Source organism: Crinia signifera, chromosome 1 (genome assembly GCF_055691185.1).
Source record: "Crinia signifera chromosome 1, ASM5569118v1, whole genome shotgun sequence".
NCBI lineage: Eukaryota > Metazoa > Chordata > Amphibia > Anura > Myobatrachidae > Crinia > Crinia signifera.
In genome coordinates, this window is record NC_139217.1 from 231,533,527 (window position 1) to 231,552,629 (window position 19,103).

The 19,103-nt window shown below is 45.8% G+C and overlaps 1 protein-coding gene across 1 annotated transcript in view; it reads left to right on the forward strand.

Moving 5' to 3' along the window:
- JSRP1 (junctional sarcoplasmic reticulum protein 1) overlaps window positions 1-13,123 on the forward strand; it is a 101,220-nt gene extending 88,097 nt beyond the window's left edge. Inside the window, 3 exon segments of the mRNA XM_083179406.1 lie at window positions 3,569-3,736; window positions 11,138-11,604; window positions 11,606-13,123. Of these exon segments, the coding sequence (XP_083035532.1) occupies window positions 3,569-3,736; window positions 11,138-11,604; window positions 11,606-11,738 (768 nt within the window). The 3' untranslated portion in view covers window positions 11,739-13,123.
- The last annotated feature ends 5,980 nt before the right edge of the window (window positions 13,124-19,103 follow it).

Here is a 19,103-nt window from a genome sequence, read left to right on the forward strand (position 1 = left end):
CTGCAACACCTTCTGTTTAGGTTTATTATGGTTACTGCCTCGGTATCAAGAGGGCTCCCCAGCCCCACCCTTTTAATACGTAGCGGCGGATTAGGCTAGGAGCTCCGCCATCTATTGTTTTCCAAAATGTTTAATGTTGAATGTGAATTGTGAAGTTGTTTTTTCTATAGTTCTTCATGGAGCAATTTTGTTGCTCTCTATTTTGTGTTCTTTTTTCTTCCCCTCCCCTCTTACCTAATTGAGAAACTGCAGACAAAGGTGTACATTTTACCACATTTTGTGGACCTGTCCGATACTCCAACCTTTCTTGCTCATGGTGCGTTCACTCATACAACAAATTGTACCCCTTCCTACACCCCTTACTTTGGCTAACCTCCTCCTGTGTGCCCCCTCAGATCATGCGCCTATGGATATCCAACACACTCATTCTTCACATTTCATGCTCTGCTAAATATCAGATTGGAAGTTCCCCACAGCCCCTAGTCGCAGAGAATTTCTAAACAGAATATGGTTTGTGGCAAAGATGGAGTACATAACTAGTCTCTAAAACAACACGGTATTATAATTTAATTTTATCTGGCTCCCCTGGTATTCTCATCATAATCAGGGCCGGTGCAAGTCCTCCGCCCACCCCAGGCAAATCCCCCCCCGCGCCGCCAGCTCCCCTCTGGGGGGATTTCAGAGCGCCACTACCCGCTCCTGGGCGGGTGGTGGTGAAGGGTGCTGACGATACTGCGGCACGTAGGGGGAGTTGCGGGAGATACTGAGGCGGACGCCCGCACCCCCTGTGTCCAGGGGCAGTGTTGATTCACCGGCGGGATGGGGGGAGGGAGGGAAAATCACAGACTTACCTGCTCCACGTTCCCGGCTTTCTGGTACCTCTCTATGGTACCTCTCCTTCGGTGGCTCATTACCGCCCTCCAGTGGCCGGCGCCCTAGGCAAATGCCTAGTTATGCCTAGTGGTGGCGCCGGCCTTGATCATAATATCCCTATTCCTGGTCTCCAGTAAAACTGCCTACTCCCAAAATCCTATGTGTCTCTATTTACCCTCTGTAGGCTTTGGCTCGCTATACCAGACCCTCCCCGAGCGCTACCCTTTCCACACCTTAGTTCATGCAATGTACTCATGGAAAGTTACTCTTTCTCGCTATATTTTCACTTGTATTTTTGATTTCTTTTTTTCCTCTTCTACTCTGTTATTTCAGTTCCTATAATTGTTTCAAAATTTAGTGATATGACTAAATCAACAGATGCTAATACACTGTTGTATGTAGAACTCCATTTGCAGTTAGTTCAAACTGTTTTTAAATTACTCCAAATCATCAAATGTTTTTGTAATTTCTTCATGCCAAATCTTTATTCAATAAAAATGTTGGAAACGAAAATGCTGAGCGTTCCGATGTAAATGCACCCGTGACACGCAGATGTCAGCTACCTGTCCACTTCACGCACAGGGCGCTCGTAGATGTGAGACACCAGAGAGGTGTCTAACATCTGTGAGCGCTGTAGAAATCATTCAATGGTCGGTGACATCCAATGATGTCATCCCCACACTAAATGTTATGTGCTAAACATCCATTCGCAGCCGTGTGGGGAAACTCAGCTTGCGAGGGGGAGGTCAGCGGCCATGTGGGTGGTGAGTGGAGTTTGGTGGACTCGGCAAGGCTGCGAAATTTACGTGTCAACCAGAATAAGGATACAGGGTTTTAGTGAGACCAGGCTTTAAATGGCTTGATTGCCTCACCTGGCTCACTCCCATGATTCACATAATTAGTTGATCAATCCGTGTTCCACAACTGTTATGCCCCCTTACAAAGGTTCTGGGGACTATGGCATTAGGATGCACTGCACAGCAACTAGAATCCTTATTATATTCTCTGGGCTGCAGTATCATAACCAATGCGGCCCTTCCCACAGATTCTAGCAGGGCGCGGTTTCTGGGTGTGTAGTTTGTTTCTAGTTTCCTAGCCTGGTATGTGATGTGGTGTGGGGAGCAGAACAGTTCATAGATACAGAAAAGCAAAGAGACATAGGATGATAAAATAAGATGCTGCAGAGGGAAGTTGTGCTGAAAGTGCGCAGGAGAAATAGGTCATTTGGGTGCCCATGGTGGATGACAATGTGAGTGATGCGGATGAATGCAGATTACTTAGGGTAGGTATTAGGTGAGAGCATGAGGAGGATAGTTGATAGAGCAAGAGAGGAGAGTTGGAGGAGATAGTGTAAAGGATTCTTTCCTACTTTTAAAATGTCACCTACTGGAAGGGATGTCCAGGTTGCTTGACTATTGTGCAAAAATGCACCAGCCAAAAGTGTGATGGGTTGATGTCTCTATGAAGGACTAGGCTGCTGGGACCAAGGAGAAAGCAAGAGCTCAAAGCATCCTAAGGATGTTCCAAGCATCAGCCTAGGTCCATTCCAGGAACCCTATATATGAAATACAGGTAAAACAGGCAGTGTGATGGTGCCTCCCCCTATGATGGTAGAAAAAAATGCTTGAAGACTGTTTTTTCTCAGCTACTAAGCTTTATTGTCAAAAGTTCTTTATTGTGCTCCATTGTTTTTACCCATTTCATTTATTTCCTTGATTTATTTAGATTGCAGGGGAGAGAAGGGTGGTGGAGGGTATAGCTATGGAAAGTCCCCCCATACACTACTGCAACTTGTCTGATGCACAAGTCATATGCGATTTCCTTTGATCTCGCTGGGAGTGCTTCCATCCGATTTGATGTGTCAATTTTTAATTGCCACTTATCTCATGTAAAAGGACTCCCGGGGAGCTGCTGATGGAGTTTAAGGGAAATTGGATGCAGGTGCTAAAAAGTACCCACGTTGTGCACCTGATAGCTTGAATTCCGATTTATCCTATGGGCAGCACATCTGACCTGTGACTCCAACCCTGTGTGCATGGGACTGCGCATCGGTTCGGATCTGAAACACCTGCGATTTGGCCACTTTTCATCTGATTTCTCATCCCCTTGCGTCTGAAATGGATGAAAAAGAGGACAAATCGCACCAGTGTATGGGCACCTTATGGTACTTCTGTTCAATCCACAAAAGTGGCTACAAGATATACAGAATTACTAATAAATAGAACATTACTACTCTAGGAAGAGTTATGTGAGGAAATTCGGGCCCCGGAGATGGGTAAATGCACAGAAACAATGACAACATACATGTCTTGAATAAAATAGTTATAAATTAAACTGAGGATATACAGACCTTAAGAATGACAAACCAGCATCACTATTCTGCCTCTTCAGGCATAGCATGATCCGTATTAATATGCCTAGAATGGTTCCCTTACTTACACAGTCCATTATAAGTTAACATTTCGCCAAATGTTTTCAGAAAACTAACATTTTTTTTACATATTAAACAAAAATAATCAATATGTAATTATTGATGTATAGCAGTAGAAGCATCTGGTACAATATTGTATTGCACATGCCTTAAATTTGAGCTAGTGGATTCTAATATTACTGTACAACTAAAACCAAAAACATTAAGATCAGTAACATACAATAAAAGATATCTAATATTGAAAAATGTCTTCTCTTTCAACAGCCAGAACCCTGGTTTTTTGAAGGTTGGTTTGGTTCCTCCAAGCCAGAATTATCTGCCATAGAGGAGTTGGAGTCTTATGACATTGAAGATACAGAAGTTCTGGTGATAGAAGAACCAGAACCATCTGCAGTTGAAGAACCAGAAGTATCCATTGTAGAAGAAGATGAGGTAAAATAAACTAAGGCACATGTGTTAATACAGGCCGAGAAGAAAGAGAAGTACAAGCAAAAGCCAAGGGAACAGTGAGGGTTAAAGGGTAAAGGCAAATGTGTGGAAATGCAATGTACTTGCTGATGGCCGAGCCTTGGGGCTGGCTGAAGTTCATGATGTGCAATGCAAGCATTACTGCATATGCTCGTAATCTGCTGGGTCCTAGTGCCCAGCTGCCGTTGTCTCCCAACCTGCAGGTCTGCCATTATAAATAAAAACAATATCCTGAAATAACTGGGGGATCCGCAAATGATCAAATGGTTTGCAAATAAAATGAATGGCTGTGTTTAGAGCTGAAAATGCTTCCAGCTCTTCCAGGTTATGTAAATGCCGCCCAAGTCTTATTGATAAACCATCAGTCTTAGCGCTGCTGTATCATAATATAGGCAGTGTTGGGATTCAAATAAATTAACGACAGGTTCTATGTTGCGATGGCCATCGTTGCCATTGCCATCGATGGCAATTCTGCAACTGGCCATCGATAGTTGTAAACTATGCAATGGCTGACCATCGATATTTTTACATATCGATAGTCATCCATTGTGTTTGATGTATTGGCCTGTGGGCCAATCAAAACACTGGGGTGGGGCTTCACGGGTGTCGGGGGCGGATCTATGCTCCGTGTCCTGGCACTTTAAAAAAAAAACATAATTTTGCTGTTCCTTCGATGGAGGAAAACCATCTGGTTCTTCTCCATCGATGGCAAAAGTATTCGACATCGGTCATGAACCATCAATGATTTCGAATCATCGATGGTCGATGGCCATCCCTAGTTCTATGTCCTAATGCCCATTGCACATAAAGCTGCACGCCATAATGCCAATTACACATAAGGCCACACACCGTAATGCCCATTACACATTGTGCTACACACCATAATGCCCATTACACATTGTGCTACACACCGTAATGCCCATTACACATTGTGATACACACCATGATGCCAGTTACACATTATGCCGCACACCATGATACCCATTTCATATTTGAAACATAAGTGCCACTTACCTACATGCTCATTGCTAGGGGAGTTTTGCTCGATGCCAGGGGCTTCATGCTTGATGCCAGGGACTTCATGCTGGATGCCAAGGGGGCTTCATGCTTGTTGCCAAGGGGGAGTAAGTTGCTCGTAGTCAAGCGGGAGTGATCTTACTGCCGCAGAAGCAGCAGTGAGCGATCACCAGCTTACTGCAGAGGCGAAGCAAGGGCACTTCCCTGGACACTCCACCTTTTCCCCAGGTCAATCAATGTGCATGCAGAAAGTAAGGGGCATTGCCAGCTACAGTACAGGCACTTTTTCCTGCAGTGCAGATCTGGAAGCACAGAGAGAAGCTCCATGGGACCTGCCTCCCAGTCAGTATTATTATTGTAATATGGGGCGTCAGAATGGGGGGTGAGGGCAAGGGGGCGGCTTGCTTCCCCAAAAGAGGCTGCGGGGAATGGGCAGTGAGAAGCGGCAGGCAGGCTGGGGACTGAGCAGCACCATTAATAACATCAACAGCAGCTGTAGATTGGCCCTTTCCCCCCTGCATCCAGTCACTGTAAATCTTCAAAGAAGCCCAGCCGGTGCCGCTACCCAGTCCCCCTTCACTGGTATGCGGGCGCTGACTTGCGAATTCTCTTCCGGTCCTTTGAGAGCCGGGCAGAGAGCTGCGTGCTGCCCAGCTGTATGTTTACTGTAAGCAGGTCCGTGGCTATTTTGAATTCTCCCGCTGGGCCGCGAGCCAGTAGGAGCTTACGGCCCAGCACCCAATAAGGAGCCACCACTGCCGCTCCTTATTGGCTGCCGGACTGCGAGCTCCTATTGGCTCGCGGTCCAGCAGTAACATTAAAAATAGCTGCAGACCTGCTTTGTGTATACAGCCGAACAGCACGCAGCTCTCTGCCCGGCTGTCACAGCTGCTTACAGTACATTGTGAGCGTCCCCGGTGCTCCTTAGCAAACGTTTCTGCAGAACCGATAATATATTAGGTATCGGTTCTGTAGAACCGGTGAGAACCGGCTGAATCCCACCTCTGAATATAGGTACAATTCTTATAAAAGTAAGGACTGTTCACCGTTTTGGTTGTCAATGGAAATTGAGTTTCTTTTATTTTGCATAGTTTGAATGGATACTACTATGTGTGTCTTACATAATTTTCATCTGACAATTATATGGGGTTTAGTGATTTAGGAGGGGATGTTCTAACATCCGCGCCCCCTTACCGCCGCCAATCGCCAGGTACCGCAAACATAATTATCGCATATGCTCTAACAATTAATTATGTTTTCTTGTGTTAAGAGCTGTCCTTTGCGGTGTGAGACAGTGTGTCTCACCGGGACCCGGCGGCGCCCCCCTCCCTCCCCTACCCAGTGCTGCTGCTGCTGCGCCGGGCTCTCCTCCTCCCTGCACCCGGAAGAGGATCATAGTGCAGGAAGGAGAAGGTCACAGGTCCGGACAGCACAGCTCTGTGCTGCCCAGACACAGGTGAGGGGGGTCGGTGTGGGGCGGCGGTGGGTCACGTTAGAAGCCCATAGGCTTATATAGGGCATCGCCAGATTTTTCTGGCGATGCCCCCTATCGCGATAACCCAGCGGGGGATGCTTAGAGCATCTCAAAATGCAGTAAAAACCCTGATAACGGGGTTTTTATCACATTTTTCGTTTAGAGAATCTCCCCCTTAGTTTTAACCTTAGTGTGCTTCTTCAATGATTTGTCTCTAAAGGTCACATAATAATGGATTACAGTCCATTTGTGTACAGATAAAATGTTTCAATAGATTTAAAAATACCTGTAAATAATAAGGATATCTCTGTAGGAGTACCCTTCTTAGTTAGCGTATATGTATATCAGCAGGAGCATAGTCAGAACTCTGTGAGCCCCATAGTAACACTTTGAGGAGGCCTGTGTCCAAATGCTTATAGTTATTTTATGAACCATAGTAGTGCCTTAGTTCACATGAGGTCACATTCTGGGCTGCCAGTACACATTATGCCGCTCAGTATCTCCAATTCACATTTTACATACAGCGCCCCAAGTTCATATTATGCCACATTACAGTGCCCTTAGTTCATATTGTGCTCAGTTTATGTTATGTAACATTATAATGCCCTTCAGTTCATTTTATACCATATTATTACACTGAGCAGGTCCATGGGCATAACTAAATATATTGTAGGCCCCATGGCAAAAGATTATTAGGGCCCATATTTATCTTTCAATGGTGAATAATGTATAGAACTTATTCATATTTAATAGGGAAGGGGCCCCTCTCAGCTTTTAATGTTATTTACTGATCTGATTCCCCCAAAATGTTTCTGCAATGTAGCAATATTCTCTATTACTTACCTTTTCTCTTTGATCTTGATCTGACATAATTTATTGGGAATAAAATGTAAAAAAAAAAACAGAATAACGACTGGCATTTTGAGAGAGGAGGAGGTCTGTGCACATCCTCCTCGATCCAGGACCCCATCCACTCTGCTGGCAGCCATTTAGCGCAGCACTAAAGAATCTGAACTCTAGAGTAGTCATGGGCAAGACGATTCATTGGAATGAGTTGAGACACACGGCTCAGCTCAGTGAAGTGTGTTGAGACAGTGACTCGGCTCTCGAGTCACTACTCATATGGAATTACAGGCACAGGGAGTAGGGTTACCACCTTTTTGTTGAGAGATTCCCGGACATTGGCCCGCCCCTTGACACACCCACTGACCCATCCCAGCCCCACCCCCACCCCCAGACCCGCCCCCAGACCCGCCTTATGTTGATTTTTTTTTAAACCTTTGCTTCCATTTCATTCTTGATTTTGCATACCATAATTCCAGTTACATGTTATATCACATACATTAATGGCCATTACAAGTTATGCCACACATCGTGATGCTAATTCCGTGTTATGCCATATACCGCAATGGCCATTACACATTATGCCAGGACTCAACAGAATTTTTGCACAGGATGGACAACATGGACAGTGCGCGCCGAAGGCGCGCGTCAAATTTTTGACATAATCCCGACACACCGCAAACCCATTATATAGTATACCACATGCCATAATGGCCATTACAAGTTATGCCACACATCGTGATGCCAATTACGTGTTATGCCATGTACTGCAATGGCCATTACACATTATGCCAGGACTCAACAATTTTTTTGCAAAGGATGGACAACATGGACAGTGCGCGCCGAAGGCGCGCAGCAAAATTTTTGACATAATGCCGACACACCGCACACCCATTATATAGTATACCACATGCCATAATGGCCATTACAAGTTATGCCACACATCGTGATGCCAATCACGATGTATTATTCCATGTACTGCAATGGCCATTACACATTATGCCAGGACTCAACCAAATTTTTGCACAGGATGGAAAACATGGACAGTGCGCGCCGAAGGCGCGCAGCAAAATTTTTGTCATAATGCTGACACACCGCACACCCATTATATAGTATACCACATGCCATAATAGCCATTACATTTTATGCCACACACCGTAATGCCCATTGCACGTTTTAATGAACTTTGTAATTCCGATTACTCATAAGCCCACACATGATGCCCATGACATACTATATAACACACCGTAATGCCCATTACATACTATATAACACACCGTAATGCCCATTACATACTATACAACACTGCAATGCCCATTACATACTATATAACACACCGTAATGCCCATGATATACTATATAACACCGCAATGCCCATTACATACTATATAACACTGCAATGCCCATTACATACTATAAACACTACGCAATGCCCTTGACATACTATATAGCACCGCAATGCCCATGACATACTATATAACACCGCAATGCCCATTACATACTATATAACACTACGCAATGCCCTTGACATACTATATAGCACCGCAATGCCCATGTCATACTATATAACACCGCAATGCCCATGTCATACTATATAACACTAAGCAATGCCCATGTCATACTATATAACACTAAGCAATGCCCATGACATACTGTATAACACACCATACACATTTGACACATAAGTGCCACTTACCTATATGCTCAATGCCAGGGGCTTCATGCCGATGCCAAGGTGGACTGAATTTGCTCGTTGCCGAGGGGGATAGATCTGTGCCTCTGTGCTCGTTGCCGAGGGGGATAGATCTGTGCCTCTGCTCGTTGCCGAGGGGGATAGATCTGTGCCAGTGTGCTCGTTGCCGAGGGGGATTGATCTGTGCCAGTGTGCTCGTTGCCGAGGGGGATTGATCTGTGCCTCTGTGCTCGTTGCCGAGGGGGATTGATCTGTGCCTCTGTGCTCGTTGCCGAGGGGGATAGATCTGTGCCTCTGTGCTCGTTGCCGAGGGGGATTGATTTGTGCCAGTGTGCTCATTGCCGAGGGGGATTGATCTGTGCCAGTGTGCTCGTTGCCGAGGGGGATTGATCTGTGCCAGTGTGCTCGTTGCCGAGGGGGATTGATCTGTGCCTCTGTGCTCGTTGCCGAGGGGGATTGATCTGTGCCAGTGTGCTCGTTGCCGAGGGGGATTGATCTGTGCCAGTGTGCTCGTTGCCGAGGGGGATTGATCTGTGCCAGTGTGCTCGTTGCCAAGGGGGATAGAAACTCCCTCCCCCGCCTGCGGGAGGCAGACAGGCTTGTCAGTGTGCCTGTGCCTGCCTGCCCGTCCCCTCACGTCTCCCCCGCTGTATTCGCGGGAGAGACGTGCTGCTGTGCTGTATGATTTTAACATTTCTAACTCCCGCTGCTGGACCGCTAGCCAATGGCCGTTCGCGGTCCAGCAGCCAATAAACTGGTGGCTGCTGGACCGCGAGCGGCCATTGGCTAGCGGTCCAGCAGCATATGCAGCACCGCAGCAGCACGTCTCTCCCGCATACACAGCGGGGGAGAGTCGAGACGTGAGGGGACGGGAGCAGGGCAGCGGGGGAGCGGGGAGACGAGGGGGCGGCGGCGGCGGCGGGCGGGTTATTCCCGGACTATGTATAGTCCGGGAAAGCCACCCGCCCGGACTCCGGACGCCGGTCTTAATTAACGGACTGTCCGGAGTAATTCCGGACGGGTGGTAACCCTAACAGGGAGACAGTGCAGGGCTCACAGCACACTCATGGAGTTGCAGAGTCTCTGTCCCTCAGTGTGTGCCGTGTGCTGGCAGACAGGCAGTAAGTCAGTGGCTTGGCTCATGACTCGTGGTGTGGAATTGCAGGCACGGGGAGACAGTGCAGGGCTCACAGCACACTCAGGGACTTGCAGAGTCTCTGTCCCTCAGTGTGTGCTGTGTGCCGGCCGACAGGAAGTAAGTCAGTCGCTGGGCTCATGAATCGTGGTGTGGAATTGCAGAGAGACAGTGCACGGCTCACAGCATAGACTTGACTTGGAGCTGTTACTGCACTCTCCTTTCTCCTGCTGAGCCTGACGATTCAGAGAGGAGGGGCTGAGCCATACTTGCCTACTTTTGAAAACGAGTTTCAGGGAGATTATAGTTGGTAGTAGAAGTTTGCACTGTGCCCCATTAAGGGGGCGTGCCATGCTCCACCCAAAGGGGCATGTCTACTTCCATATATGGAGAGATTGTGAAAAGAAATTGTGAACGTGGCACCTAGAATCTTTTACATTTAATTATATCCAAATGTAGATAAGCTCCAAAGCAGAAATTAAGATCTGCTATACTTGGTAAAGTGCTGGGAAATGGTGCTGATGATTCAATGTAAATGTATCTAGCTTTCATTCCTTTCGCCCCCCCTAAAATGTAACAGTGTAATGTGGGCTAGGTGAAATGAGGGAGATTGCTAGACCAATGAGGGAGAGAGGGAGATTGCTGCTATTTCAGGGAGACTCCTGCAGAATGCAGGAGGGTAGGTAACTATGCCACAGTGAGTGACTCGAATCATGTAGTCAGCTTAATGGTTCGAGTCACTGAGTCGAGGCAGCGATTCACTAGCTATCTCAACTCTAGAGGGCTCAGACTCAGCACATGCATCTGGCCCATAGTGTTGTTTAGTGTTGTTCACCATTTGCAAATCTGTTTTTTTTTCTTCTATCAACTAGTATTAGATGGAGCCTATTTTAACAGAAACTCTTTGCAGATAGGTTAACCCAGGAGTTCCCAGCACCCCACACAGTTCACGTTTTCCAGGTCACCTGGCAGGTGCACATATGCATTCATTACTCATTGACACATTTTAAAAGATCCACAGGTGGAGATACTTATTTTACTTCTGATTCTGTGAGGAGACCTGCAAAACATACACTGTGTGGGGTCCTGAGGACCGAATTTGAGAACTTGTAGGTTAAGCAAAAGAGAACACGTTAAGATCATTGATATATAATGGATTATTAGGTATCTGATATTGAAAAATGTCCCTTCCTTTTTCAACAGCCGGAACCCTGGTTTTTTGAAGGTTGGTTTGGCTCATCTAATCCAGAATTGCCTGCTATAGAGGAACTAGAGTCTCCTGACATTGGAGAACAGGAGGTTCTGGTAATAGAAGAGCTTGAAGAACCAGAAGAAGATGAGGTAACTGAAACTAAGACAAATTTGTTAGTACAGGAATCAAAAGTGTCAGAGAAAGAAAAAGAGGAAAAATTCAAGAAAAAGCCAAAGGAACAGTGGGGGTTAAAGGCTAAAGGCAAATACATGGCAGTCAAAGCTACTAAAATCCGAAGAGCACCTAAGGATGGATCTCACAAAAGAGAGATTTTCCCCTTTCCTAAGAAAGTCAAGAAATTTAATAAGTCTTCTTCAGAGGCAAAGGCTAAGTCATACAAAGAAAGAAGTTATCAGAAAAAGTACAGTGATAGGAAATTTGACCACTCAAACAAACAGGAATTTGGAAAGTCATACAAAAAGAGAGGGTGAGCAAAATAAATACTTCAAAAAAGACAAAGGGAGGAGAGAAGAAACGGAGAACAAAAAATACAAGCAGTATCATCATGAAAAGGACTACAAGAGGAAGCAGGATTCTGCACGTAATCGTTAATGCATCTTAGTATCTTGATGCTTACAAACTCATTTGTGTGTCTAAAAAGCAGTACAATAGCTGTGATACGGGTAGATTATACATCTGATAGAAAATAATAGGATGTCTCCCGACCAACCGTATCTGTGTGGCTGTGAATGAACAATACGTCATATAATCAATTTCCTTCACCATGAATGTGTTAAAGAAACCCCATGCCATCCATGACCTAATGTTTTTTTTTGTCATCTTTTGGGTTTAAAGGAATAAATATTTAGTACACACGTAGTGCGAGCATGAGTTTGTAGCATTTGTGCAACAGTATTTATACATACAGAACATTGCCACTTAAAGCTGAATAGAATTCCCTTTAAACATACAGGCGCCTTACTTAAAAAGTTATTTGTATGTCAATGCTCTGCAATATTTTGATACTTAATCCATATCTAGGGCCTGATTCAGATTTGATAGTTGATCAGCAAATACGCAGATTGAGTGATTATCGATTGACTCCGCATGCGTAAGGGTGAATAACTGCATTTATTGTAAATGCAGTGTGGCCAGATGCTGAATAACAGGAAGCCGCCATTTTGGGAGAGTGACCGGACATTTTCTGGGAGTGTCTGAAAAAGATGCAGGCGCGCTCTGGAGTTTTCAGGGAAGGTCTGTGACATCAACGCTGGCCTTGAACAGCCTGTGTCTGCCACAGAGTTGTAGAAGGGTCAGACTTCCTCGCATTTGCACGGGCTAAAAAAAACATTCAATGGTAATTGCGTATGGATAACGATCTGCGATACTTTCACAATTCATTCACAGATGTGCACGAGGTGGGTTTTCTTTCTGTCTGGGCAGAGGATATCTACTCCCAATCATCTTTAACTTTGCAGATGAGCGATCGGTTCTGAATCAGGCCTCTAGATATGAACATAATTCAAACCCACATGTTAGTCCATTGTTTTGTTTTTATGTATTTTTTCCAACCCTAAATGAAGCCGGGATCCAGATGATAAGTGGACAGTCAATAAGTCGACAAAGACAAAAGTATTGACATGGCTATGGTCGATACATTGGACTTTTTCATACTTTTACAACCATGTAGACCCCTCTTGGGAATGGTAAAATGTAGCGAGTACTGCAGTAGCATTGCGGTGGGGGGTTCACACATGTTCAGGTGTCAACTTTGACACTTGTCGAAATTTTGCAGAGTCAACCTTTTGGGGTCAACCTAATCACTATCGATCCCATGATACACACCCAATGAAGCAAACAGTCATCAAATGTGTTCACAGTATGTTTTCTTTATTTATGTGACTGTCTCCCAATCCACACTTACTGTATACACCATCGGTCTTAGTACTACTGTATCTTCATATAGGTACAATGCTTAATAAAACGTTTTGATCTTATTGGGAATCCTGACTGAATTTCTTTGTTTGCATAGTTTGAAAGGATACTGGGCCTAATTCAGAGTTGATTTTTGACCTGCATCTAACTGCGAGTGGTTAGCCACCGCCCAGACAAAGTGAAAACCCGCCCTGTGTAAATCTGCAATTGAATTGTGAAAATGTCACAATCCGGTATCCAGTCAGTGCAAACGTAAGTCTGACCCTTTCACAGCTCTGCCAACCCTCCTATAAAATGCCTGGGCCCACCTGCATTCTTTCTGATGCTCCCAGAAAACAGACAGTCCCCCCCCCCCCCCCCCCCCCAAACGCTGACTTCCTGTCAGTCAAATTGCAAAGGAATTGCAATTAGATATTTTTGATATTTTGCTATTTATACGGTATGTGCAGTCATTTGATAGTCGAACTGCAGTGCTTGAAGTGAGAAGCAATATACACTGATGTGGTATACCACCACTACCGCACAGAGCTGCGACCACATGCAACACTTCCCCCGCTGAGGGCTGCTTGATGTCTTATAGCAGTGCACAGCCAGACAGTAAACCCAGGAGTCTGAAGTTACTTTAACTGGCTGTTCCTTCAGGCTCCTTGGATCACTGTCTGGCTGTGAGCTCCATGGCATCAGGCAGTCCCACACCCACTTCTGTGCTCAGTAGCTGTTGTTCAGCCAAGTGCGGCAGCCAGCAGGAATCAGCAGCAGTTCAGGGCACCATTTTTTCAGATGGTGATTGCAAGTAAGACCCTGCTGGGTGGTGTAATGTGAAGAGTCCGGTGGGGGCACAGAAAGGCATGTGGTGGGATGGGGCATGGGGGGCACAGAGAGTCATGTGGTTGAAAGGGGCCAGGGTGGCACAGAGAGGCATGTGGTGGGAAGGGGCCTGGGGGAGGACAGAGAGTCATGTGGTTGGAAGGGGCCAGGGTAGCACATATAGGCATGTGGTGAGAAGGGGCACGGAGTCCTGTGGTTGAAAGGGGCCAGGGTAGCACAGAGAGGCAAGTGGTATATCGGAGCACAATATGGTATGTGGAGGGAGAAGGGGAGCACAGTCTAAGGTAAGAAAGTTAGACAGTTAGGGCCAGATGTACTAAGCTTTAAAAGTGATCAAATGGAGAGTGATACACAACCAGCCAATCAGCTCCTGCCTGACATTTTTCAAACACAGTTTGTGACATGGCAGGTAGTAGCTGATTGGCTAGCTGTTTATCACTCTCCATTTTATAATTTTTTGAAGCTTAGTACATCTGGCCCTTAGAGAGCATAGTGTGGGATATGGTTTGAGTAGGGGGATGGGACACCCCAGATCCATTACGTTGGTGCCAGGACCTGGCTGTCAATCACTGTCTCTCTCCTCTCCTGGCATGGATAGCGGTAGCCACTCTCCAACCAGATAGAAGGAGTCGCCACTGGTGTTATCTGTTAGTTATCTATGTGTTAACAGTTATATCTGTGCATAAGTGTAGCTAGTACTGGGTCAGGATTGTCACAATATTTAGGGGAAATAACATGGGAAACTAATTTCACTGTACCTCTGGATTTGGGGCATCATTTGGAAGTATATGACCCTGTACCATGGCACAGCTGTAAAAGGACCAGTGCAGGGGAATTGGTCTCAGAGCTTTGTAGGGCTTCATTTTCTGGCCACACGTAATTTGTGTAGGGGCAAGTAATTCCTTTGGTGCTGTAGTCCTTTTTGTCATTCTATGGCTGCCCTTAAGCGCTTATGTCTCCTGCTGCTATCTTTGCTGGCCCAGAGGAGTACATGATTGACTGGATGGATATGGTGTGGTTATTGTAGCTTCAAGCTGCACAGGAATATCGGTGTTTAAAAAAAATAAAATATATACACACACACATATATATATATATCCTATGTGTGTATTTTTCTTCTATCTGTGCCTGTGTGTGTGTTTTCTCTTATCGGTGCTTACAGTATGTGTGTGATACACACCATAAATTACATGCAGACAGTGGGCCAGATTCTCTAAGCTTCAAAAGTGATCAAATGGAGAGCGCCGGGGAGTGGGCAGCTGACATCACCGGATGTAGGCTGCCTACCCTCTTCCCGTACAGGGGCGCCGCAGATCTAAAGGTGCCCATACACGTTACAATTAATGTATACAATATTGTATACAATATCGCATCTCATCGCATTTCGGTTTTGCGATAAGATGAGATCTAGTACAAAAAGTGCTGCACATACTTTTTGTACTAAATCTCATCTCATCGCAAAACCGAGATGCGATATTGTATACAATGTGTATGGGCACCTTAAGACACTAGAGAGTTTCTTAGATCTGCAAGAGCAAGTGGCATTTAACGGCTTTGCGGTCCCCCAGTCAGGGGTTAATGCTTTAGCAAGGGTAACTAAGTTCCCTCTGGCTGTGGCATTATCCTGCTGACTGTTTGGACCCAGTGCTTGTTTTCAAAATACGGGGGAAAGGACCACTACTGTTTGTCCCCCATATTTTGGGAACCAGCCCATAAGCCTGGTGCTGGTTACAGAAATATGGGGAACCCACTTTTTTTGCGCCCCTGTAATTCTGCAACCAGAACCGGTTGAATGAGCCCGGGGGCCATACCTCCCAACTTTGGCACTTCAGCAGGAGGGACGCTGCTGCTGCGCGCCGGAGACGCGTCGAAATTTTCGGGGGGGCGTGACCTAATTTGGGGGCGTGGTCTATACTCGCGGCTCATCCGTGAGGCCACGCCCCCATTTTGCCGCTATGGGGGCATGACCCAGAGGCTCTGTGAGCCTCTAGCCATGCCCCCAGCCCCCTGGCTGCGGGAATAGACGCTGTGCGCATGCGCACAGCGTTTATTCCCCGCTGCTTAGCAGCTGACAGGGGGGACTCCCAACAGCCCCCCCACACCGCGGGACACTGCCGCCCGCGGGTGGGACAGCGGGACAGGCCCTGACAATCGGGACTGTCCCGATAAAATCGGGACTGTTGGTAGGTATGCCGGGGGCTGATAACCACACTGCCTAGCATCGCTCAAATCTGGCAGATCCATACGATGCAGGTACATATTTGGATGCCATATATCCGGCACCCAAATATGAACAGCTATGACATCAGACAATACGAATCTGGAGAATACAGCAGCTTTGTAAACTTGCTGTATTTTCCATTTGTATTTTCCGTTTGTACCCGTCTGTACATATACGGCCATCCTTTGTAAATTTCACCAACTTTGTTAACGTTGGAGAAGGAGAAAAAAGGTCAAAAGATCATCCTGGAAAAACTACAGACCCTCAAAATAATGCACAAAAACTCCCCTTCTACTCAGACTACTGCCTGGCAGCAACTGTTTTTTCCAGTATGGTAACAAGCAGGAAATGTATTTGGCCAGGGCCCTTTGAGACAAAGAGACACTCTTTATATTCAGAGAGTTAGGTATTCAACCCGGGTGGAGCTGGGTCGAGGTGTGATCTGAATGCACCAAAATGAATAACCCATGTCGACCGGCCTGGAATTTGTACCCTGGAAAAAAGAAGGGTTATACCCAGGTCGGAGCCGGGTTGCACTTAAAAACTACAGACCAATGATATTCGACCTGGGTCTGAGTAAAGAGTTCTGATTGGTTGTTTCCATTCAGCTGAGGCCTGCAGAACACACAAACACTTTTCTGCACTGCACAGTGAGCACATGTTATTAGAGGACATGCATAAAGTGTACTGTACAGTATTGTACCTCTACTTCTGCAAACTGGGGTAATGAAGAAATCACCGAGTGACAGTCAGGGATGCTAAAACTTAACAGAACATCAGTAAAATGTTGGCAACATCTGGCTTCATTAGCACCCAATAGCAGATCATCACCCAGCTAAAGGCTCAAATAAAACAGTTTCATAAGATCAGTGACCACAACAGAAATCAAAGTGATGCTGCCCTCAAGGAATGGCATTATTTTGATCTCTGTGCCAATGCTTTTGGCCATACTGTATTAAGCAGCCATTGACATTATCATCTAGCCTGGCTTCTGCTGAAACAAGCCTGGCCTGTGCTGCACAACCACTGCCTGTTCAAGTGACCGCAGTGGCAAACGCAGGATTTTTAGAGGGGGGTTTCCGAATGTGATCCACAATCTCCCACTCTGCAGCACATTGGAGTAAGTACGGGAATCTTGGGGAGCGGTAACAGCCATGAAAATTGATCTTTTTATACACGGGATACTATATGGAATAAAGTATTAATAATGAACAGTACGGATGGTCTATAGCTGGGTTAGCCAACTCCAGTCCTAGAGAGCTACCAACAGTTAATGTTTTCCAGATCTCCTCACGGAAGTAATTAGCTCCACCTTTGGATCTTTTAAAATGTGTTAGTGAGTAATGAGTGCACCTGTGCAGCAGCTAGGTTGTCTGGAAAATGTGAACTGTTGGTAGCTCTCGAGGACTGGAGTTGGCTACCACTGGTCTATAGTATAGGCTGTTTCAAACAATTGAAGTGGTCAGGAAATGTTGAAATATATCATAATAAATACATATTATATACCAGTGCTATTGTTTCATCATTTAAGGAACTTGTAAAGAGTAGGGGGGTTTCTGGGCAACCAGAACCCCCCCCCCCCCCCCTGCGTTTGCCTATGGACCCCAGAGGATGACCCTGCACCCATGGTGGCTGATCTAGTGATGATGGAAACAGACAGTGTTTTGCCTACAACACAGGCAGATGATGAGGCACAACCTGGACCTAGTTAGTGCACAACAACCAAAATGAAGCCTTAACAAGAATCATGTAAGTCACATTGATAATAACATTAACAAACCAAGTTAGCCATACACTTGTCCAGCGGCAGTTTTTACCTGTGGGCTGCGGGACTCTAAACCCCCCCAACCAGTTGAAATCTGCCACTGTGCTCAGCCTAAGGAGCCCATTTAATAAGGATTACATATACAATTGGATCTGGGGACTGTGGAAATACTCGAACCTATTAATGGTGTCCTGTAAAAAACTGGCCTGAAGGCAGACAAATAAGTAGATGGTATAGAACTTTTACAAGTGCCCGTGGCGTCGAGAAGGGGGGAGAAGGTACTTTATACCGGGCCCGGGTCTGCTGGGGTGGGGGGGGGGGGGATTGCAGAGAGCTGTGCTGTGTGCTGAGCTGGGGAGAGAGACAGCTGTAGCGGCAGCCTGTCATCTCTCTCCCCCTCTCATTTTTTTTTTCAGTGGGGCGTGACAACCCCCCGTTCGGTGGCCATGCCCCCTACATTTTACATTCACTCTGAGCCGGAATGTGGACATGACTGAAGGTCGACATGGGGTTAGGTTGACGGAGCATTAGGTCAACACAAGCATTCGGTCGTCATTTGGAAGGTCAACAGTCAAAAGGTTGACATGGGGCTTTTTACTATTTTGACCCGAATGTCGACACAGTCAACATGGACACTAAAAAAGTGCACTACGTTCATTTGCATGGCTCGCTGTGCTCTCCATGCTTCGGGCACACTATTTTATGCTCTAGTGGATGGTAGGGCATGAAATACCGCCTGTCGGCACATGTTGGCTCAAAGAAAAGTGAGAAACCCCATGTACACCTTTTCACTGTCAACCTTCCCCATGTCAACATATTTCTTAAGTGGTTTAATTTATGACCGTATAACCATGTTCAGACGAGAAAGGATGTTGTTAACGATGTGCAGGAGTACGCATTGTTAATGATGTCTAGTATGTATGGGGCTTTATATTACATAAAGATTTCTATCACCTTTATGTTGATTGTTTTAAGCCTCTCCTTCAGACTATAATTACTGAGCTATGGAAGTGTGGTTTATTTCTATTGCTAGATTGGGTCAGTATAATTTAAGTGAATATTCTTCCTTGAATCTTGAATCTACTGCACATTCTTATTCACATTCCTATTTGTGAGCTGCAAATCTAGTCCGAGAATTTTGATAAAACACTGCACTCACAGATGATGTAATTGGTATGTTTGGTATGGCTCTGCTCAGCATAAAGGTGTCCAGTTACCTTCTAAATAG